The 24,453-nt window shown below is 38.0% G+C and overlaps 2 protein-coding genes across 2 annotated transcripts in view; one reads left to right on the top strand and one right to left on the bottom strand.

Moving 5' to 3' along the window:
- LOC143246551 (uncharacterized) overlaps nucleotides 1–15,920 on the bottom strand; it is a gene marked incomplete at its 5' end in the record, with an annotated part of 32,931 nt that extends 17,011 nt beyond the window's left edge. The window contains 2 exon segments of the mRNA XM_076493447.1: nucleotides 3,704–3,994; nucleotides 15,697–15,920. Of these exon segments, the coding sequence (XP_076349562.1) occupies nucleotides 3,704–3,994; nucleotides 15,697–15,920 (515 nt within the window).
- The window catches only part of LOC143247943 (coiled-coil domain-containing protein CG32809-like), a 472,276-nt gene that overhangs the window by 140,210 nt on the left and 307,613 nt on the right, over nucleotides 1–24,453 (top strand). The window lies entirely within an intron of this gene.

The following is a 24,453-nucleotide window of genomic DNA, read 5'->3' as shown; positions in this document are numbered from 1 at the left end:
GATAGTATAATATTTATAAACAACATATAAAAGTTTCTAACAAGAGAATTCAACAATTACAAGCCACATAAGTCTTTGTTAGTCCGTATACAATATATTTAATGCAATTTTACCCAGGTAACAATGATGATAGTTTCGTGTACGATGCAAGAACACTTTAATGTACGAATCTGCTCTTGGTAGTTGATGTGCAAAATAACAATGTTACAATATTTAGATGACACGTCCTGAAGATTAGACCGTAACATTGGGGTTAAATAACACACAAAACGTATATTATCATGTACACTTTTCATTTATAGTGGAAAGACATTCAAGTCTCCCAGAATTACGAAGCTAAAATTCGGGGTTCGATCCCCTGCGGTGGATACAACAGATAGCCCAATATCGCTTTGTTCTAACACAAACGAAACAATTCAGATAAACTTCAACAATGATATAGTTATCAAGTGGCAACATTTCACCCACTTCTAGGTTATTACCCTGATATGCAGTATAATGAACTTCAGATTATCTGGGACATGTTGTCACCAGGTGACCGCTCTTGTTCATTTCCATTTTAATGAGCTACGTGTTTTGATGTTTTGCCTGAGAGAAAACGTCATCGAGAAGAGCGCCAGGAACACTGGGTACAAAATGGATATAAGTGAGAATAGACATACAAAAAATGTGAATTATGGCATGATATAAACTTAGAAGTGTTTGTAGCAAACTGTTGTTGGTCAACGAAAATTTATCAAGATAAGCGTTATGTACTTATATATATAAGTATTATATATGTGTTTCACTTTTACTAGTTTTAGATCTATTAAGTTCATGGTCGTGTATATATATATAGAGAGAGAATATTAACACGAGACAGTCAAATAAAATAAAACAAAATCGAAAGGGTAAAAACAGCAGATCCAAACCTTTCACTAAAGATAATCTGTTATAAACAAAAACAAGCCAAACAAAAATAAAAAACCGCTGCACCAATCCAAAGGATCCCCAGGATACAGGCGAAAATGTGGAAGATAAAATGTATCCTAGGTTGTGGAGGTGAATGTAAAGTAGGACTCGTATTCTGGTGGGGACACACTGTCTAACAGTCTTTATCTCAGTTCGCTCGTCTCACATGAAGAATAATTAAATCATCAAAGGGATAGAAATAGAAATTAATAGAGCGTGATGTGGGTGCTCAAGCCTACAACACGCCACATCTATATCACCCTTCACTGCCTGGAGACAGTTGTTAGAATGAGACTGCTCTTCAAAGTAAAGAAGAAGAAAAAATAAAGGTATTACCACTTCGGGATAAGTAATTTAAATAAACTTACCTCCTAAAGTTGGCATTCAAACCCCCATTATAGTATTAAAACAATAAATAGTAACCCAGTAAACAAATTATACTAGTGTATCTTACGACCACTATCCATTAAGTCCACTGTCACAACCAATTTCCAGACTATAAACAAGCCTATTATCTATGCGATAAGGTGTTCATTCGCATAAAATAGTGCAAAGTTGTTTAAATAACCTTATTAACAACTAAGTATAGTTATCAGAAACATTCAGTAAAATTTCCTCAATTTTTACTTCTTTATATTTATTTAATACATTTTTATATTTATCAGAGTTTCGAAAATTAGTTGGACAGTAAACAAATAATATTAGTATAAAGGGTCCCAACCAGTTATCTAAACTAACTAATATAACTCCTAACCACCACAGTATCATAGCCTGTACCCTATGGATTGTTTCGAATAGCGCAGCGTTTTTTATTTTTGTTTGAGCTTGTTTTTATTTACAACAAATTATGCGTATATATATCACCTACAATGAGCATGTACAAAATACAAATTAGCAAATACTACCTCAGCGCCACCGCTTGGCTTGAAACTAATCTAACGGTGGTAGTATTTAATCATCTGTAATTTTAATGGAACATAATATCGTTTAGCAATAGAAATATTCAAAATAAAGTTCAGAGAAAAGATTAGCGACCAAATTATTGTCAGGGCAAGTGCTCCACCTACCCTACAGGTATTGACGCCTTTAAAACTATTATGGGATTTTAATCCCGGGGAAAATATGTTAGTGTTTTACATGTACATACGGGCACGGCATAGCCAGGTGGGTTAAGGCGTTCGACTCGTAATATGAGGGTCGCGGGTTCGAATCCCTGTCGCACCAAACATGCTTTCAGCTGTGGGGGCGTTACAATGTTACGGTCAATCCCACTATTTGTTGGTAAAACAGTAGCCGAAGAGTTGGGCGGTGGGTGGTGATGATTAGCTGCCTTCCCTCTAGTCTTACACTGCTAAATTAGGGACGGCTAGCGCAGACAGCCCTCGTGTAGCTTAGCGCAAAATTCAAAAACAAACAAACAAACATGTACATACTTTAGCCTCCTGTTTTTGGGTGTTGGGGGTTACTGGTTGGAAGAAGTTAACATACAATTTACATTGATAACGTGTTTTGGTGAAACACGCTGACATACATCAGGACGTTTAAATGTTTGGGTTGAGAAATAAATCTAAAAATAATTAAGCCTATCTCTTTGATGTGTGTTTTAGTAATGCTACCATCAGGACTGGTGTCAATTGTGTTAGCGTACCTTTTATTGTGCTCAAAAACATTGATTTTTCTACTTACTTTACAATGTGCCTGAAAAGTAGTTATGTATTTGATACGTGTTGTATACATAAAAATAAACCAGGGAAAAACGGTGATAACATTAGTCAGAGTGAGAGTAAATAGTATTGGCGTTCACTCGAAAATCAAGTACAATAATTTTCACTCTGACACTTAAAGCTGAAGTAACTAGATGAACGGTTTATTGCGTTTATAGTGATTATTTTTATTCCCCTTAGACAAGCAGCACATATACGTCTTAGCTGGTTTATCCATATCTAGGTAATCGTTAGAAACATTCTCTGATAAAAACGTCATGTACTTTGGTTAATTCTTTAAAAAATGTTCATAAACGTCATATAAATCAGTGAAAGGACTCCAGTTGTATAACTGCTTACTTGGCCCGAATTTCCACAACTACTGTAAATGCCATTTGGTCAAAACTTAATCGGCTCCTACATTTGTAATTTCTCAGATCTATGAGCAGATCACTTAATCAGTGAGGAGGAACACTTACCGGTGGGCATAAAATGGAAGCTGTGTCAATAGATGAGGATGAATCAGGAACACTTACCAGTGGGCATGAAATGGAAGCTGTGTCAATAGATGAGGATGGATGAGGAACACTTACCGGTGAGCATGAACTGGAAGCTGTGTCAGTAGATGAGGATGAATGAGGAATACTTACCAGTGGGCATGAAATGGAAGTTGTGTCAGTAGATGAGGATGAATGAGGAATACTTACCGGTGGGCATGAAATGGAAGCTGCGTCAGTAGATGAGAATGGATTAGGAACACTTACCGGCGGGCATGAACTGGAAGCTGTGTCAATAGTTGAGGATGAATGAGGAACACTTACCGGTGGGCATGAACTGGAAGCTGTGTCAATAGTTGAGGATGAATGAGGAACACTTACCGGAGGGCATGAAATGGAAGCTGTGTCAGTAGATGAGGATGGATGAGGAACACTTACCAGTGGGCATGAACTGGAAGTTGTGTCAGTAGATGAGAATGGATTAGGAACACTTACAGGTGGGCATGAACTGGAAGCTGTGTCAATAGTTGAGGATGAATGAGGAACACTTACCGGTGGGCATGAAATGGAAGCTGCGTCAGTAGATGAGGATGAGTCACTTTCGTATGTCTTGGATATGCATGAGGTCCATAATCCCAAGACTTTGTAGTGGGTTTACTGTACTGGTAATGGACAGAGGTTTGGTAGATGAGGAAACCTTCGTGTTTCTTTGTCTCTTCGGGGGCAACTGGAAACTCTGGTAATATCGTGGGTTCGGCATCTCCTTCACGTTCATCAAAGAACACTGAACTGAAGTTAAACCCCCTTGTTTTGACTTTGTTCAAAACATCAAAAATATGGTCACTGAAAACAGGAGTGAAACAATAGAAGAATGTTAGTTCTGTTTAGTTCACTGTAAGAACAAAGGAAGGTTAGTTCTATTTTGTTTCCTGTAAACGGCTGAATTAATACAACTGAAACTATCGTTTAAGATATAAAAAATTGCAACTTTTTTTACATGAATGGCCTTTCGAAAACGCCACACTTCGTTGGAACTATCGATTATACTTCATATATTTTGCAGTTAAATACCAGTTTCTGTACACATTTCAGTACAAAACATATAAAGATTTCTTATTGCTATTACAATAAATAATCGACGTTACTCAGTATGAAAAAAAGAACAACAATACGGAAACGCGCAGTAGCTGCCACTATAGAAATAAGACACATTGAATATTTTATGTTTAATATAGTTCATAATAGTGAGAATGTATACGAGATTTTACTAGAAGTATAATAGTCCTGAGGTCATACTAGGAATACAACAGTTCTAAGATCATATCAGAAATACAACAATTCGGAGATCATACAGTATTAACAGTCCCGAGATCTAAAAAGTAATGTGACAATCACGAGATGATACAGAGAATACAATAGTTCTGAAATCATACAAAACGTGCAACAATGCCGAAATCATACAAAGAAGTAACCAGTCTTGAGATCATACAGGGAATGTAAGAGTGCCGAGATTATATACAGAATACATCAGACCTGAAATCATATCTGACGGGCCAAGGGTAACCCAGTGGTTGGCGTGCCAGACTGTGGATCTCAGGTTCCGCGTGATTCAAGCTTCATTACTGAAAACAACAACAAGAACTCTGAATCCTGGTGGCTGTAATAATACGGATCTTCTGTTTTGTTTTTGTTTTTTTTAATTTTGCGCAAAGCTACTCGAGGGCTATCTGCGCTAGCCGTCCCTAATTTAGCAGTGTAAGACTAGAGGGAAGGCAGCTAGTCATCACCATCCACTGCCACCCCTTAGGCTACTCTTTTACCAACGAATGGTGGGATTGACCGTCACATTATAACGCTCCCACGGCTGAAAAGGTGAGCATGTTTGGTGTGACGGGGATTCGAACCCGCACCCCTCGGATTACGAGTCGAGTGCCTTAACCACCTGGCCATGCCGGGCCTTATTTTCATTGACCTATATAAACAATTTTAATCATTTATATGTCCTTGGTAAAAACTCCTTGTATAATTTAACTTTTTCAGTGGAAATCAAATACTGTGTAAACACATCCAGACTTCGTCATTACCAGTAGAGGTCTTCGTAATGTACAATACCCACACATGTATAAATACATCGTTTGAGGTACTTAATTATAAATTTTCTAAATGAATTTAGTTTATTTAAATTAATTATGTTTGTTACTTTCAATAAGGAATACGTTATTCCACATTATTATATTTCTTGGAAATAATACTATACTTACATCGTGTTATTATACCTCACGTGATATATGTTATGATTTTGTATTGTACATTATAATTTAACTTCTTACTAGCCACGCCTCTTGACTGTACGTTCAATTAAATTATTCATCAATGTTAATTTCCAAACAAAATAAACAAATAAAAATGTTGAAACATCCCTCTAGAATTTCGAAAATAACCTGTCCTCAGACGCATCTACACGGCCACAAGCGGCGCGGCAGACTGTATGTCCACACCAGACGCGAATTGAAAATTCATTGTTTTGCTTTTTTTCTTTATTAACGTTTTTATCAAAAATACATTATTAATAATTTTCATGCTCACTGTAATTGCTTAACAGTGTTAATTTTTAGCAAAGATATAGTGATTAATTGCACATTAATATTTTTCAGTAGAAGGGCAACTTTAAAGTCCTCTATAAACAATTAAAGTATCAAGGTTACTATGGGACTCAATGAAAACCCTGTTTATTTATAAAAAAAAAAAGACCTTTTACTCACCATAAACACTAAGAACGCTTGCGATGTCATCAGAGTATTATGCGTTTCGGAAATGTCTATATATATATATATATGCTTAATTTGCAATTGTGCAATGGAAGATTCCGCTGCACTCAGTAAATCGTCCATGTTTCACGTGTTTTGTTACCCTCGCTTCTGATTGGATAGTTCCATTTGCGCCGAGCAAAGAGAAAGAGAAAATAATGATTCTAATATATATACAAAAAAGGCTGGTTTGGGTTAAGAAAACTTTGGTGTAGAGGATCGAACAACGTTTCGACCCTCGCTCCTCTACGTAAAATGTTTTCTCAACCCAAACCAGCCGTTTTTACATATATATATTTTTTCTCTACAAGTGGGATTTCTCGGCATCACTGAAATAAAGGTTCTATTTCAGCGGTGCCACTCATGATGCCCGCGGCTAATGTGGATGCTCACATTTACTGAATTTGTTTCGCCCAGACCCCTCACTCTCGTGCACTAATTCAGCGACCCCTTTTTCTTTAATCGTAATGGTTATTTAGGTTTGAAAACCATGATGCTCAGAAATCAGATATTTTCTCTTCATCCTGCAATGAAGATCCAAAATAGTCGTCCGAACTGGAAACAAAACTGGACTCTACTGGTGGCGCTGCTTCTTCTTTTAGATATTACTTGTTCCCCCATCCCCATTTCCAGTTTTTCGATGGACTCACGCCGCTAGAATCCGAGTTTCGATACCCGTGGCGGACAGAGCACAGATAGCCCATTGTGTTGCTTCTTACTGTATTCCAAACATTCATTCGCTTGCTCTGGTCAGGTGGTTAGGGCACTCGACTCGTAATCTGAGGGTCGCGGGTTCGAATCTCGTTTGCATCAAACATGCTCGCCCTTTCAATCGTGGGGACGTTATAACGTGACGGTCAATCCCACTATTCGTTGGTGAAAGAGTAGCCCAAAAATTGGCGGTGGGTGGTGATGACTAGCTGCCTTCCCTCTAGTATTACACTGCTAAATTAGGGACGGCTAGCGCAGATATAGCCCTCGTGTAACTTTGCGCGAGATTTCAAAAAACAAACAAACAATCACTTGCTCTAAGTAAATTCTGACTTAGTTGAAAGGAGAGGATTATATGCTAAAACTAAAACACGAAACAGATCAAACTGTCTACCTAAAAATTTGTTGTATTTGTGAAGGAGGGTGAGTGGAACAAGAAACGTCCACTTTCACTGATCGAGCTCCTAATACTCAATTACCGCCCGACTGGAACCTAAACCGGAAAGGAAAAAACCCATCAGGAAAGAGATAATTTAATAACTCATTGGTGATTATGTTTGGAGACTCACTAGTTATGAGCCAGGTACGTGAATAAAGAAATATTTTTCATTTTTGGAAAACCATTCTAGCGAAAACTGCATCAAAATTAGGTTTGTGATGAATTGCGCGCGACGCTACACGAGGACTTTTTTTGCGCTAACCGTCCCTGAGTTACCAGTGAAAGGAAAGGCATCACAACTCGCCGCCAACTTTTAGGCTACTCCTTTCACTAACGAATACTGGAATTGACCGAAACATTTATACGCCCCCACAGCTGAAGAGGCAAGCATGCATGGTGAGACGAGAATTTGTACCCGCGTCCCGCAGAGTGGAAGTCGAGCGCCCTAACCACGTGGTCATGCAGGACGACATGAAAATCAAGAAAGTTACCATCAGAGAAAAGCAAAAGAATGCATGACACTTGTCTGAGAACCCAATAGCTTACAGCGCCATAAGACGATAAAGCGAACCCTCTTTTAATTTGTTTCCAGCACCTCCGCTGTGAGTGGCATTTCGGTCGGGCCCGGCATGGCCAGGTGGGTTAAGGCGTTCGACTCGTAATCCGAGGGTCGCGGGTTCGAATCCCGTTCGCATCAAGTATGCTTGCCCTTTAAATCGTGGGGACGTTATAACGTGACGGTCAATCCCACTATTCGTTGGTAAAAGAGTAGCCCAAGAGTTAGCGGTGGGTGGTGATGACTAGCTGCCTTCCCTCTAGTCTTACACTGCTAAATTAGGGACGGCTAGCGCAGATAGCCCTCGAATAGCTTTGCGTGAAAGTAAAAAACAAAAAAAAAAGCATTTCGGTCTCCACGACTTAACGTTAGCCCTAAGTATAGTTTCTCAGGTAATTAAACTGGCTTTGAGCCACCCGAATATAGTTATCGTATCGTTCTTATTGGGTAACAAATATTTTATACTTGAAAAGCCTCCACTTTTGACGAACAATTACAAAATACACGCACACCGATTCACCACAGATGTCGCTTACGTCATTAGTTAAAGAACAATAGTCACAAACTTGGGAAAAAAATTCTGTACTTCATTTTTAATAAAGCAAGACCTTATCTCTTAATATTCTGGCGAAGTTTTAAGTTTTTCTCTATAAACAGCAGTGGAAACAGTAGCATCATACAACAACTGTTGCTGCTAGCGACGAATCTATTTGCTAAATGTATTAAAGTTACCTTCATTACCCCTTAGCGAAGTATATTCCATAAAAGCAATTCTAATTAATAATTATATAACCCTCAGTCACTCAGGTTATACTCCAAAATTTCCCGTAACGATCTCCGATCAAACCTGTAATGGGCCTGTTTATTATATCGAGAGGTAGATTACAGATTTGATCCGATTGATACGGGACATTTTGGAGTGTCGCCTGAGTATATATATGTAAAAATATCTAAGAAGCGTTTAACAAAGTTTGATCCCTTGTGAAGACCGAATCGACCAACGCTGTCCTTAGAAACTCGTCCAGCCGTCTTATCAATAACCTACATCGCTTTCTTTATTCATCTCTCTTGTTATTACAACACTTTTTTAACAGTCATTCCTAAGAAAGGAGCGAAATCCTCAAACCCAAACGGCTTTTGTTTTATCAGTTTACATAACTGTATAGGTAAGTTTCTGGTGTCTAGAATATAATAAACTTATTTCAAACACCGAAAATACGGCACAGAGAAACTGCAAGTCAGGTGATCTTTATCGGAGTTCAGGTGTTATAAAGCTGCGAGGGTCATGTGTACTTAGCCTCTTCTTCTCCTCTGGTAGATAGGAACTGGTTTCTGGAGAATATTATTACAATTACTTGAACTTACACTAACCCCTTCCAGGGCAGTGTCAGTGTGTATAATTGCAGTAATATTCATGTAAATATAGATATTTTGAAACGGTTTTTCATGGTTTATTTGTCTGGTTTGAATTTCACGCAAGACTGCACGAGGTCTAGCTACATCGTGCTAGCAGTCTTTAGTTTAGCAGCGATAGACTAAAGGAAACGTAGCTAGTCAACAACACCTACCGCCAACTTCTGTGATACTCTTTAACCAACGAAAAGTGGGACAGACCGAAACATTATAACTCCCCCAGGGCCTAAAGGGCGAAGATATTCGGTAACGGGAATTCAAATCCTCGACCTGCAGGTTGCGAGTCGAGCGCCCTAATCACCAAATAATTCTACGCTCGTTTTTCATGGATTTAGTAATAATAATGTCAAAGTTGTTGTTCACTCAGATGTTAAAAAACAACCACCAAGCTTTCATTGGACTGGGCCCGGCATGGCCAAGCGTGTTAAGGCGTGCGACTCGTAATCTGAGGGTCGCGGGTTCGCATCCCAGTCGCGCCAAACATGCTCGCCCTTTCAGCCGTGGGGGCGTTATAATGTGACGGTCAATCCCACTATTCGTTGGTAAAAGAATAGCCCAAGAGTTGGCGGAGGGTAGTGATGACTAGCTGCCTTCCCTCTAGTCTTACACTGCTAAATTAGGAACGGCTAGCACAGATAGCCCTCGAGTAGCTTTGTGCGAAATTCAAAACCAAACAAACAAAAATTCATTGGATTTGAATTCAAACTTGAGTTGTATAATATTGTACCGACGTATTTTAAGTTTACTCACAAACCGTCCACGTGAAACAAAACAAATCATTAAACACTGGTGGATCCGCCACTTGCTTCACACAATATCCCTTAACTATCTTCCACCAAGTCTACGCATGCCCACTAATCCTCAAACCCACCATTTCCATCAAGTTCACCTGGAAATCACATGTCAGTGAAATTCCACAAAAAATGCACACGTAAGAATCAACTTTTTCTGACGCGATGGCTGAAAGACTATGGACGCCCTTGTTTATTTTTAAAGTTTTCAGTAGACCAATAAAAGAACACAACTGTGTAATAACGTGTCTGACAGTAAGTTATAGACACTTGAGATTGAAACATTACGTTCAGTACTTCACCTAGCTGTCCAACATGAAATACACATATATAAAGTTTCATCCACTGTGAGACCCGGTATGGCCAGGTGAGTTAAGGCGTTCGACTCGTAATCTGAGGGTCGCGAATTCGAATCTCCGTCGCACCAAACATGTTCGCCCTCTCAGCCATGGGGGCGTTATAATGTGCGGTCAATTGCACTATTCGTTGGTAAAAGAGTAGCCTAAGAGTTGGCGGTGGGTGGTGAATACTAGCTGCCTTCCCTGTAGCCTTTCACTGCTAAATTAGTGACGGCTAGCGCAGATAGCCCTCGTGTAGCTTTGCGCGAAATTCAAAATAACAAATGTTATTTTTCCGTGTTTGAAGTTTAATCTTTTTCAACATAATTATTCCTCCAGCTTTAATTCCAGGTTGGAGTTCCGCCAACGAGTAGGTAGATAACAACTTCATATAATTTATGTAACATTACTACACTTTATTTAAATGTTAGGTTTACAATATTCATTCATATTAGCCTATTTCGTGCACATTACATCGTGATATTATACAACCTTAGTGTCTTTTCGAATACCCCGAGTCGCGCCAAACATGCTCGCCCTCCCAGCCGTGGGGGCGTTATAATGTCACGGTCAATCCCACTTTTCGTTGGTAAAAGAATAGCCTAAGAGTTGGCGGTAAGTAGTGATGATTAGCTGTCTTCCCTCTAGTTCTACACTGCTAAATGAAGGACGGTTAGTGCAGATAGCCCTCGTGTAGCTTTGCGTGAAATCCAAAACTAACCAAACCAAAAAAAAAAAATTGGTATGAAAGTTCATTGGGTACATGTGGAGATACTTAGAAGCTTGCGGTTTCACATTTTGTAGTTTTTAGTTGTTATGAACGTTTTTGCGTTTTTTATACAATTATATGAAAAAAGGAAAGCAGCTTTTCATGTCCTAAGACAGCATTTCATTAATCATAAATTTACATAACTTTCAACCAGGGGAGATGTACTCCAGCTACTTAACAATACCAGAATAGCAACTCATGGTTGATTATGAGTGAGACGCAGTGTTAACAACTGAATGTATGAATGGTATATTCGTTATTTGTGGCAAGCTAAGATACAACGTTAATTTTTAAAAACTCGCAAATAATTTAAATAAGTGTGAAAAATACGAACGAACGTATATCTTCGTTGAATAGTTTTCTTTCGGCTTTCTAGCAGAAGCCTCATACCTCAACAGTGTATTGTTTGTTGTTAAACACAGTTACACAATGGGTTATCTGCCCACCATGGGTATCGAAACCCGAATTTTAGCGTTGCAAGTCCTCAGTCATGTTTGGGATAGTGATGGACGTTTTTCTTCGAAAGTTAGATGTCGTTTCTGAATCGTCTGTGTAATTATTTTCGTGGTTTTACTCTCGTGAGTTTTTCAGTAAAATATGCCAAATATCACCAACTTTAGAGAGAAATACGAATGTTGTATAGTCAACTTGTTTCAGCTAGTAGTGAACCACAACCTGACAACCACATTCGAAATAGTCAGTAACGGACTGCTCATCAAAACCAAACAAAGCCCAATATCCAATTTCAGGTAGTGTTAAGATTGTTGCTAAGACGCTTGTATTTGAACAGTTGTTTCACAGAGAAACGAATTTCTACTTTTTGGTTCATTGTTGCTCGATGAAGGCTCTGGTAAGAAAGCCAAGAGCCCGAGGTTAAATGAAGTATATTAAAAGTAGGGAACAGTCCGGAGCTATATCTGAATCTTAAGAAATGTTGAATACCTTCTAGTTTTTATTCTGAGGTTCTGGACAACACTGAGCTACCTTTATTGGTGAAATGCTGTGAGGAAGAACCACATCTTTTTCGACATTATAAAGAACTACCGTGTTTACTCGCTTATAAGACGGGGATTTTTCCTCGAGATTTCGGGCTCAAATTGGGGGGCCCGTCTTATAAGCGAGGTCTACAGACATAGAAAATAAATTTAGTTCACTCAGAACTGTGCAGATATTTCAGACAGTGAAAATAGGGAAGTGAGCTATCTTGTTATTATTAGATCTGTGATTGTGAGTCAGCGCATCGTTCGTTGAAGGGCGCGCGGGACTTCGTTTTCCCTATAACGTCATACCGGTAAGCACAATGCATCCACAGTGCTAACGAAGAAGAATCAATAAAGACACATCTTTTAGCATCTTGTCGGTTTCTTCCCGAACACTTGGTTGCTACCTTGGCTGCTTCTCGGCACTAGCTTGCTGTTGGTAAGTACCTTGTTGTCAACACCTACTGGTATTCAATAAACAGCAAAAATTTACCGTTACTATCATGTCACAGAAGAGAAAGAGACACTCATATGATGTATCATTTAAGCTGAAAGTCGTTGAGTTTGCTAAGGGAAGTTCCAACTGTGCAGCAGAGCGGGAGTTCGGCGTAACTGAGAAAACGGTCCGGGATTGGAGAATGAAGGAAGAAAAACTACGAAACGCTTCCTCCAAGACCAGGTGCACTGCTGAATGAAAAGTCCATGCTTGTGTGGGATATGTTTCGTGCACATTTATTGGACTCTGTGAAAAGTGAGCTGAAGAGAAACAGAACGTACCAGTGTGTGATACCAGGCGGATGCACCTCAGTTCTCCAGCCACTGGATGTTTGTCTCAACAAACCGTTCAAGGTGCATATGAGGCAGAAATGGAATGAATGGATGGTCAACGGTGAGAAGCAGCTGACGAAGGCGGGAAACCTTAAACGACCGGAATTAGCTACAGTTTGTCAGTGGATTGTGGACTCTTGGAACGAGATTCCGTCAGATATGGTTATCAGATCGTACCTCAAATGCGGAATTTCGAATTCCATTGACGGCAGTGAGGATGATGAACTTTTCAGTGAGTTTATCGGCGGCAGAGATGACGTAGAGCAGGAGGAGAACACGGAGGAATGTGACCTCTACGATGATGGATTGTCCGAGGAGCAGTTTTATGAACTGTTTGGAGATAGCGACAACGAATAATTTGAAGGCTTTTGAATTTCATAACTTGCATACTGATTTGCTGTGTTCTATTAAAGTGCAGTTTGCGTAAACTCTTTTAATACTTTGAAGAAATGTGGTTTAAAAGTTAGCATAAACGTACTTTGATACTGAAATATGTTGTGATAAGTTTTGTGCGTTAGATTGTTCTTTGTTATGTGTTTTAAATGTGAATATTTATCATACAGTAAATGAAATAGTTGATGAAATTCCATTAAACGCTTGAACACCGAGTTTGGATTTATTCATTTATTTTCACTTTTCTATCTCTTCTATTTTTCTCCTTCCAATCTGAAATCGAAATATCGTATACGAAACCCAAAATTATGTTTCTATTCATTTCCATTTTTCTCACTTTTCTCTCGTTACCTGCTTTCCTTCCTTCGTCTTATAAACGAGTCTAAACAGAATATCGACAATCTCTCAGGTGAAGTTGGGACCCGTCTTATAAGCGAATCGTCTTATAAACGAATAAAAACGGTATTTCATGTATCCCTCACACTATGTCTAGGCCCCACAAGGCCAGGTGGTTAAGGCATTCGACTCGTAATAGGAGGGTCGCGAGTTCGAATCCTGGTCGCACCAAACATCCTCGCCCTTTCAGCCGTGAGGGCGTTATGATGTCACAGTCAATCCCACTATTCGTTGGCACAAAGAGTAGCCCAAGAGTTGGCGGTGGGTGGTGATGACTAGCTGCCTTCCCTCTAGTCTTACACTGCTAAATTATGGACGGCTAGCACAGATAGCCCTCGAGTAGCTTTGCGCGAAATTCAAAATAAACTAAAAAAAATTCAACGTCTGCTGTGAACTCGCGGCTGTTAGGAATTTTTAGCGTTGTGAGTCTGTGAATGTGTCGCTTTTGTCAAAATAACATGTAATTCATAGTCAGTTTGAACTGAAATGAAATTGGAAACTTAATGGATGCAATTTAAACAGAGGATGAAAACGTGAGAGAAATTTAAGATAAGAAGTGCAAGAATGAAAAACGACAGTGAACAATTACCAGCTATTATTTACTGTATTACCAAACAAATTTGTAAGGCTACATGAGCAATACGTATGAACTGAGTTAGAAGGAAATGATACTACCTTAAAGAATCTACTAAAGACGTGTAAGGACTCGCACACTAATTTTTATCAACGTTTACACTACAAATCATGGACGTTATAGTAGATTAAGATATGCGAAGTAGACTAAAGCAAAAGAAGTTGTTCAGTTTGTGATGGGACTTCATTCAATTAAAGGTGTAGGTAAGAAACTAAAGGCAGAAATTACGAAATTATTACATCAAAGAGCATATAAACAACTCTTTCGGTGGGAATCTAACGGACTGCTCTTACGTGATTCTAAGGTGGGACATTCTTTTGGCTAAAAAAAGTGAGGTATTCTTTAGGGTAAAGTCAAAGTTGTAGTAGTATGAGATTGAATATCTGGGGTGCTCAAGAATTAAATAGTTTACCTTTACCCCACTCGTGGGGTAAGAGATGTACAGAAGATACTTAATGATATGGAAATAAAACAAAATCCTAGAATCTATAGATTCAATACTGAATAAATTGTGGTGAAGAATTATGCCTGAAATTATTAGATTTAACGAGAAACACTTTTTTATTTGGGGGTGGACTACAGGAATTTTAGCCGTGGTCCTGGCTGAAAATAGTCAGGTCTAAATTGATGTAAATGAATTTTTTAATTTTTATCATTTTCCACTTCTAAGCCACGTCGAAAATTTGGTGTTGGCTCCAGTTTATGATATGACCTGTTTTGATTTGACCAATGCTGATTTTTTTTAGGATTTTCAGTCTAGTACAGTACAGTGTATTTTGTAGATTAATTCTTTTTGTTTTAACTGGGCTGTTCCGATTTCATTAGAGTTTGAAAAAGAGTCATATTTGAAATAAACTTTTATGTGGACCTCATGACATAGCTTCTTGAGTTTCTCACCTACTTTAAGAAAGTATCGTGATATAATTTTGTTGTTGGGGCTAAGCACACTTGTTTTTATTCGAAGCTGAGATATAGCTGGACTTACACATTCATAAACATAGCATTAATAAAACGTAATTACAAAACCATACATATTATAAACTAGGTCTAAGACGAAATTCTTAATACGGCTCAGCACTGGAAAATCAGAAAAAGTAAAGAATCCATTTAACATCAAATTACACCAATCTACACTCGACTAAGTACACAGCTTTGACATCAGCAATCTTTGGATAATCTTTTTTCACTAAACTGCAGGAAATGGTTGACACGGATTCACACAGCAAACTTTCTAATACTTTCACGTGGACAACCAGGTTACAGGAGAAGGATCTCTGTCAGAAGACCTTGCCATCCAACAAACATATGCTGAACGGTTTATAACTTTGACCTTAAGAAGGCTTACAAGAACGATAAAAACCTTAGTACAGAAGTAAAAACGTTGTACATTCTACAAACAGTCCATCAAAGCTAAGTCTCTACAACTTCTTATTTTATTTTAATTACTTTAAACAAGTTGTAAGGTTTAATAAAGAGACATTTTGACTTACAAGGGATACTGGTCGACAACTGTACAAACTGTACGTCCAGTGTCTGAACATTTCTGTGGCTTGGGGAGGAAAGGATTTCTAGGTGCTGATGTTTTCGGAAAGGAATAATTGGAATAGTAATAGGAACTCCTTGAATATGTACCCCAGACGCCATCTTCTGAAGGAACAGGAAGACACAAACATGAGGGAAGCCATGTTAAGATGTAGATCAACACAGTTGACAACTGAAAGAAACAATAATAAAACCTCTCAGAAATAGACTCAGTGAAGCATTTGATTACATAAATTGTTTATTGAAACATAAAACTAGATATTATCCCAGATAATGTTACGCCACAAACATAAACCCATATGTTACCACAGATACATCCTACTGTTTATGGGGCATATAATGCTAGCTGTATCCAGTATTTTATACCTACAACTGATTGAATGTTCTTCACAGAAATGTATTATTTACGATTTTGATCCTGTAGAGTTATTATAGCATCTGCTCATAATGGCTACGTTTGGACAAAAAATGAAACACATCCATTCTTACAATCGTGTTTATGGCTTATTAGGAAAAAAACGTACCAATACTTCACTGGTATAACCTTTTCTGTTGTTTACTAGGAGGCTAATATATTTAAACTTCAATGTTAATACTTTTTACAAACGTTCTTAAAGGCTCACTGAGAAGACAACATACCAGTACCTCAATACTATTGCTTGCTACGTTTGAGAGGACAATACACTATTACCACAATATATTGCTTCTTAGAATTTCCTTTATGGTTTACTGGTGATAAAATTAAAATAAAGACTGTTAATTATTATAAACAGATATGGTGTGAGATATTCTATGTAAGCTGAAGTAAAACAAAAAACATATAACCATTACAAGCTTACACGCCGTTAGACATCTATGTTATGTAAAAGAGACACGAAACATAACTTGTCTCTAACTTAGCATTTGCTATTTAAGTATATATATATCTTTACGTGGAAAGATCAACCGATTACCAAGCATGTAATGATATATCTTAATTACTTGGAATGCACACTAAATAAAATTGGTGCGTGTTACTAGCACAAATGGTTTGTTTACTTTTGTATTTCGTGCAAAGCTACACAAGGACTATCTACGCTAACCGTCCCTACTTTAGCAGTGAAAGACTAAAGAAAAGGCAGCTATTCATTACTACCCAACGCCAACTCTTGAGCTACTCTTTCACCAACGAATAGTGGGAACCGTCATATTATAACGCCCCCACGGTTGAAATGGCAAGAATATTTTGTGTTGCGGGGATTCGAACCCACAACTCTCATATTGCGAGTCAAGCGCTTTAATAACCTGGCCATGCCAGGTACACCACCAATCGTAATAGGTTTGATGTGTATCCGGAAGTCGAATTTTGATTAACCAGCAATTTCAGTAAAAGACTGATCATAGAGCTAATTTCATTAAGTTATTACATTGATGAAGAGAGTTTCTCTTACTATTACTCTTAAAAGCCGTTTAAAACACTTTCTAACGTATCACCACTTCACATGTACGAATAACACGATATCTTGCGAGATCTACTTTCAAGGTACGATACAACCGGATCCCCGCATGGCCAGGTAGTTAAGGCGCTCGACTCGTAATCTCAGAGTCTCGGGTTCAAATCCTCGTCACACCAAACATGCTCGCCCTTTCAGCTGTGGGGACGTTATAATGTGACAATCAATCTCACTATTCGAGAGCAAAAGAGTAGCCCAAGAGTTAGAGATGGGTGGAGATAAAACTAAACTAAACTAACGTGACAGGGGTTCAGTTTAGAGAGAGAGAAATCAGAAGAGTTCTCTCTCCAACTGGGGTGTTCAGGAACTTTGTAGTTCTTCTTCGTCCCCTTTCGTGGATTGTTATTAAGATTAATTGGTGGTTTTTTTTATTATTATTATTTTAATAAATTAATTATCGTTATTATTCTTGACTTTTTGGGTGGAGAATGTCTCTCTAAATGTTGTTTTGGGTGGAGGCAAAGGCAGCAGTGGAAAGAAAGGCCGGGACCTGTCCCGAAAGGAACAAGTTGGGCAGATGTGAACATGAATGTAATTCATTCAAATCCAGATCAAATCAAACGGCACGATTCAGGTTCTGGCAAAAGAGTTGCCTGGGCTGGGATCTAGAAATCCAATGCCTAAAGATTTTGATGTGGGGGGAAACGGGAGTGCCCCGAGAAAACCCACTTTCACACGACAGAACGGGGTTCTGTGGGGTTTTGGGTGGGGATGATTAGCTGACTTCCTTTTAAATTAGGGACGGCTAGCACAGATATCCCTCGTGTAGCTTTGCGCGAAATAAAAACAAACAAACAAACAAATAACAAACAAACAATCCAAAGTACACGTACTGAAGTAAAATATTGGCTTTGTGATTATTTTGCGATAAGTAACTTAAGTTATTACCTAGAAAAGGTAAAAATTCAGCAAGAACATTTATAGAAATTACTGCAAGCTACAACTAACCATTTACAATATAATAATTTGTTTTTATTTTGTAATAGATGACACGTTTTTTGAAGAGAAACCCACTTAAAGTTTGTTTGTTTGTTTTATGAATTTCGCACAAAGCTACACGAGGGCTATCTGCCCTAGTTGTTCCTAATTTAGCAGTGTAAGACTAGAGGAAAGGCAGCTAGTCGTCACCACCCACCACCAACTCTTGGGCTACTCTTTTACCAACGAATAGTGGGGTTGATCGTCACATTATAATGCCCCCTGAAAGGGCGAGCATCTTTGGTGTGATGGGTATTTGAACCCGTGACCCTCGGATTACGAGTCGAACGCCTTAACCCACCTGGCCATGCTCGGCCCACTTAAAGAAAAAAAAATGTATCTCAGGACGCCTGGTGTGGGTATTAACGTTCTTACAAATAAAGCAGAGAATATCGTTTCGACCTTTCCAGGTCATCTTCAGGATGACACATTTGTTTGTCGAGAAACCGGCTGTCAATTCTAATATAATCTTATAACAATAAATATTGTAATAAGGTTATTTTGTACAGTTGTACAACAACTTAAAATATTACTCTTCGAAATTCGTTGCACAACAATAGATAACCTACGTTTAACCCTAGAATAGACATATAATTACTTGAATCAATACGTAATAAGTATACTTACAAGCTACAAAATGTTTAATGTCACCCTTAATATCAAATATTAGGTCTGCTTTCAGTTAACTAAAACTAATAAATCTATTGTCGCACTTTTAAGGTTTGGTTTGGTTTGGTTTGAATTTCGCGCAAAGCTACACGAGAGCTTTTTTCACGAGCCATCCTTAATTTAGCAGTTTAGCACTAGAGGGAAGGCAGTTAATAATCAACCACACTGTTAACTCTTGAGCTATTCTTTTACCAACGAATAATGAGATCGACCGTCACATTATAACGCCTCCAAACTTCAAAGGGCGAGCATTTTTAGAGGAACGGGGATTCGAACCTGCAACATTCAGATTGGATCGCACCTCTGAGGTTTTTGTTTATTTGTAATTAAGCGTAACACTATGCAATGGGTTACCTGTGCTCTGTCCACCACAGGTATCGAAACCCGGTTTCTAGCGTTTAAGTTCCCAGACATACTGCTATGCTACTGGAGGATCGGTATTACATGGTTGTAATATAGAATGTTTAAATTCATCATTATTTTGAAAAGTATGTAAACCAACTCCATTAAGAAAAATCCTATAATTCAGTCACAAATAATTTTTACTTTTTTAAGTTTTAAAATAACAGTTTGAAGACTTGTATACCCTCTTAGAAATTATCGGGTTTTTTTTTTATGACAACTGAATATTATTGGAAAGTATCCAAAGTGTAGATAAGTCAAGTATATAACTTTGATCTGAATAATCTCTTTCAGAACAAAACGTGGTTACTAAATCTGAACAGAAAGACATGTCAAAAATTCCTGGCTTGTTTAACTTATTTAAAACAATAATGTTAGTAGATGGCGCTAAAACATAAGTGAAACGCTGGAAGCAAATCAAAGCAAATCACTTGACATCACAATTAAAGTAGCGATTTAGATTTTTTAACCTATTTTCAGTTTTGTAAAAGTTAAGCTTTCATTAAACAACTTTTCTCTTTTCTCTCTCTCAGAATAAATTATTATCAGAAGGCCAAGGGGAATCTGTTCTGGGCATTAAGGTTTTGTCGTCGCATTAATTTAGTTTGGTTTGTTTTGAATTTCACGCAAAGCTACTGGAGGGCTATCTGCGCTAGCCGTCCCTAATTTTGCAGTGTGAGATTAGAGGGAAGGCAGCTAGTCATCACCACCCACCGCCAACTCTTGGACTACTCTTTCACCAATGGATAGTGGGATTGTACGTCACATTATAATACCTCCACGGCTGAATGGGCGAGAATGTTTGGTGTGAAAGGGATTCGAACCCCCAACCCTCAGATTACGAGTCGAGTGCGTTAACCACCTGGCCATGCCAAACAACATTGAAAGGATTGCACGAAAATATTCAGTGAAGCTTGTATTAACAGTAATTTAAAAACCTCAGGTTTGTTTATACATATAAATACATACATAATTTATGGTCAACAAAAGACCTGTTTGTGCATCCAGGCTATCTCATCCACTAAACTAAACTATGAAATATAAATTAAACACCCAAAGAGAGCTCTAACCAAATATTTATCAGGCCTTTCCTTAAAATCCCTTAAATTAAGTGCATCGAACAGATTTGAAGGCAACCCATCCTAAAGACCAACCACCCTTTATAATAAGGCAACCAATCCTAAAGACTAACCACCCTTTATAACAAGGCAAACCATCCTAAAGATCAACCACCCTTTATAACAAGGCAACCCATCCTAAAGACCAACCACCCTTTATAATAAGGCAACCCATTCTAAAGACCAACCACCCTTTATAACAAGGCAACCCATCCTAAAGACCAACCACCCTTTATAATAAGGCAACCCATCCTAAAGACCAACCACCCTTTATAACAAGGCAACCCATCCTAAAGACCAACCACCCTTTATAACAAGGCAACCCATCCTAAAGACCAACCACCCTTTATAACAAGGCAACCCATCCTAAAGACTAACCACCCTTTATAACAATAAAGCTGTTTTAACTGTGTGTCCCTTGTCCTATCATTTTCACCATTAAGTAGATTAATCATCAACATTATCAATCTTCTTATTAAGTTTAAATATTTCAGTTAGATTTACTCTAACGTTTCTTTTAGATTCACTGTAACGTTTCTTTTAGATTTACTGTAACGTTTCTTTTTCTCAAGAGTTTGTTTGTTTGTTTTAATTCAAAATCACATTGACCTACCTACTGTGTCCGCCATGGGGAATTGTACTCGGATCATAGCTTTGCTAGCCATAAACTTACCGCTGTCCACTTGGGGGAACGTTTCGTAAGAGAAAACAACTTCAGAGATTTTAACCTGTCCAAATGTGGCCTAACTAATGACCTTTATAATAAAATCGTAACAGTTTTAGATATGTAATCAGTGTTTCTGTAGATACAGTTTGAAATATTACTTGCCCTCCCATTAGCGACAGCACATTTGTTGGACGGCTTAAGAGACTGATCTACTATTATACCGAGATCCTTTTCCATCACAACGCCATTAAGGCTATTTCCAGAAAAATTACATTTATAATTCAAATTATGATAACCCACATGAATCACCTTGCATTTATTAAAATCAAAATCCACCTACTATTTAATCGTACAATTCGCAAAGTAATCTAAATACTTTCGTGAATCAGAATCTTTCTCTTCACTGTCAGTAGTACCCGGAATCTTGGTATCATCCATAAATATAAATAATTTATTGAACATTTCTTCATATATGTCAAATTAAAAACTAAAGGTCCTAACAATGACCCTTGAGATACCCCACTTATGACATTAATCCATTTTGACTGAGCTCCATTTATAACAAACCTCTGTTTCATTCCATCCAGTAAGCTACCTTGTCCTCATACCTACAAAGAGATGTTTTGTTTTTATAATTTTTAAGAAGCTTTTTATGAGGCGCTTTTAAACTGGTTCCAAAAAACACTAAATTCACACCTGTATCCTAATACGCGTAATAATATTCAAGTCTGCAGCAAAATGTTTCCTAACTTAAACTTAGTGAAATAAATTAAACGTTTTACTTTTCTCCAGCTTTGACAGTTACATCGATCAATGACATTTGATGTAGCCATTTTCTTAACAGTCCTCAAACTTTACTACGTGGTTAAAGGAAAAAAAAAATCCCTTCTAGATAAGTACTTCGAAGAATTACAAAGCACTTTAACTAGACGAACCCTGTAGCTCACGCCCAATACATGAATTGGTTAGGGTAACGCCTAATAATATTTTTTTCATCATAGGTTTACAACATTTATTGTAGTAAAGGTCAAATCCTCCTTCGACTTTGAATATTGTAGTAAAATATGTGATTCATCTTAAGATGACGCGCAAACTGTAAAGAATAACATAGGCCATTTTTTCAACATTTGTAATACTTAGCTTAATATACTAACTAAAATAAAAGCATACGAATAAATAGGGGGAATCCAGGTTTTCAAATAGAAAAACTTTTCAGCTAAAAAATGTAATAATTAAGTCGCATGAATAATAAACAACCAGAAACATTTCGTCAGTTTTCACCTGGCAATATCTGGTACGTCTACAGAGTGGGCCCGTAAGTCCCTACCCATCCATATGTTATTGTTATATTCAATAATACTAATGATGAGTTGAAGGCAGCTGTTACCGCGGCATTTGGAAAATAACCCCTGCTATGCTGAGGAAAATGTCACAGAACATGGCGTCGCATAATATTATGCAGCGAGAATGAGGGACACCACACAGATGTGTTTGTTTTTTGTTTTTAATTTCGCGTAAAACTACTCGAGGGTTATCTGTGCTAGCCGTCCCTAATTTAGCAGTGTAAGTCTAGAGGGAAGGCAGCTAGTCATCACCACCCAACGCCTACTCTTGGGCTACTCTTTTACCAACGAATAGTGGGGTTGACCGTCACATTATAACGCTCCCACGGCTGAAAGGGCGAGGATGTTTGGCGCTATCGGGATGCGAACCCGCGACCCTCAGATTACGAGTCGCACGCCTTAACATGCTTGGCCATGCCGGGCCCACACAGATACATAAGATATATGGATGGGTAGGGACTTACGGGCCAACCCTGTATATTAACACGTCTTCCGCTACAACTCACTGTTATACGTTCTTCTTTGCTTACAATCACAAGTTTTTAGAATTATCATAAGACGTGTATTTACGAGTAACCATTGTGGAATTCTTGTATTACTTACAGCAATTTATATGACATTAAAGCACAATCAGGGTTAAATTATCTATTGGTCTAGACTCTAAATGGTGGCACTATGTTTAGAATCCACATAAAACGACAGTGGCAAAGCAGTGTCTTCGGACTTATACAGTTAGAAAACGGGTATCGAGATTCGTGATGGGCAAGGTACAGATAGCACATTGTATAGCTTTGTAATTAATTACAAACAAACAACCAGCCACATAAATCCCCCACTGGGACAGAGGTAAATATTCAGATTTACAAGCTAAAATCAGGGTTCGATTCCTTCGGTGTACACCAAGTTATCATCCGCATTAGATGTTTACTGAATATATTCTCTTCGGACACAATTATAATTTATTTATATAAGTTTACTCATAAAGTAACATGTTTGCTGGAATTAACTTATAATTCATCGTGTTTGATTTGTTTGGATTCGAGTGTACAAGCGATAAAATAGAGAACACTTTCTATAAACTTTAAACAATAAATTGCTTTGCTTTTTGTACATGTAATAAAAAATGGAAGAAATACGGATGAGGTAGGATTTTAATGTTAAGAAGTGAAAAAACAATGTAGGTTCAATACAAAAATTCCACACAACTAGTCTAATTTGAACAATAAAACTTTAACCTACAACCAGATGTTGAACTCCTTTATTTGAATGAAAACACTTAAACAGAATAATGTTATAAAAAAATATAGTAACATTGACCCATTGGCTACTTATGCAGTGATTTCTGTGTGATTTTATGTATTGGTCCCTACTGTGTTTCTACTTTGTTACCTTGTTATCCACACACACTGTGTGGTTTTGTGTATTGGTCCCTACTGTGTTTCTGTACTTTGTTACCTTGTTATCCACACACACACTGTGTGGTTTTGTGTATTGGTCCCTACTTTGTTACATTGTTATCCACACACACACTGTGTGGTTTTGTTGTGTATTGGTCCCCTTTCCTTGTGTTTCTGTACTTTGTTACATTGTTATCCACACACACACACACTGTGTGGTTTGTGTATTGGTCCCTACTGTGTTTCTGTACTTTGTTACATTGTTATCCACACACACACTGTGTGGGTTTGTGTATTGGTCCCTACTGTGTTTCTGTACTTTTGTTACATTGTTATCCACACACACACTGTGTGGTTTTATGTATTGGTCCCTACTATGTTTCTGTACTTTGTTACATTGTTATCCACACACACACACTGTGTGGTTTTATGTATTGGTCCCTACTGTTTGTGTTTCTGTACTTTGTTACATTGTTATCCACACACACACACTGTGTGGTTTTATGTATTGGTCCCTACTATGTTTCTGGTACTTTGTTACATTGTTATCCACACACACACACTGTGTGGTTTTGTGTATTGGTCCCTTCTGTGTTTCTGTACTTTGTTACATTGTTATCCACACACACACTGTGTGG

Source organism: Tachypleus tridentatus, chromosome 3, assembly GCF_004210375.1.
Source record: "Tachypleus tridentatus isolate NWPU-2018 chromosome 3, ASM421037v1, whole genome shotgun sequence".
Classification (NCBI taxonomy): domain Eukaryota; kingdom Metazoa; phylum Arthropoda; class Merostomata; order Xiphosura; family Limulidae; genus Tachypleus; species Tachypleus tridentatus.
The sequence above is the reverse complement of the archived record's forward strand: the minus strand, read 5'-3'. Positions and strand labels throughout refer to the sequence as shown.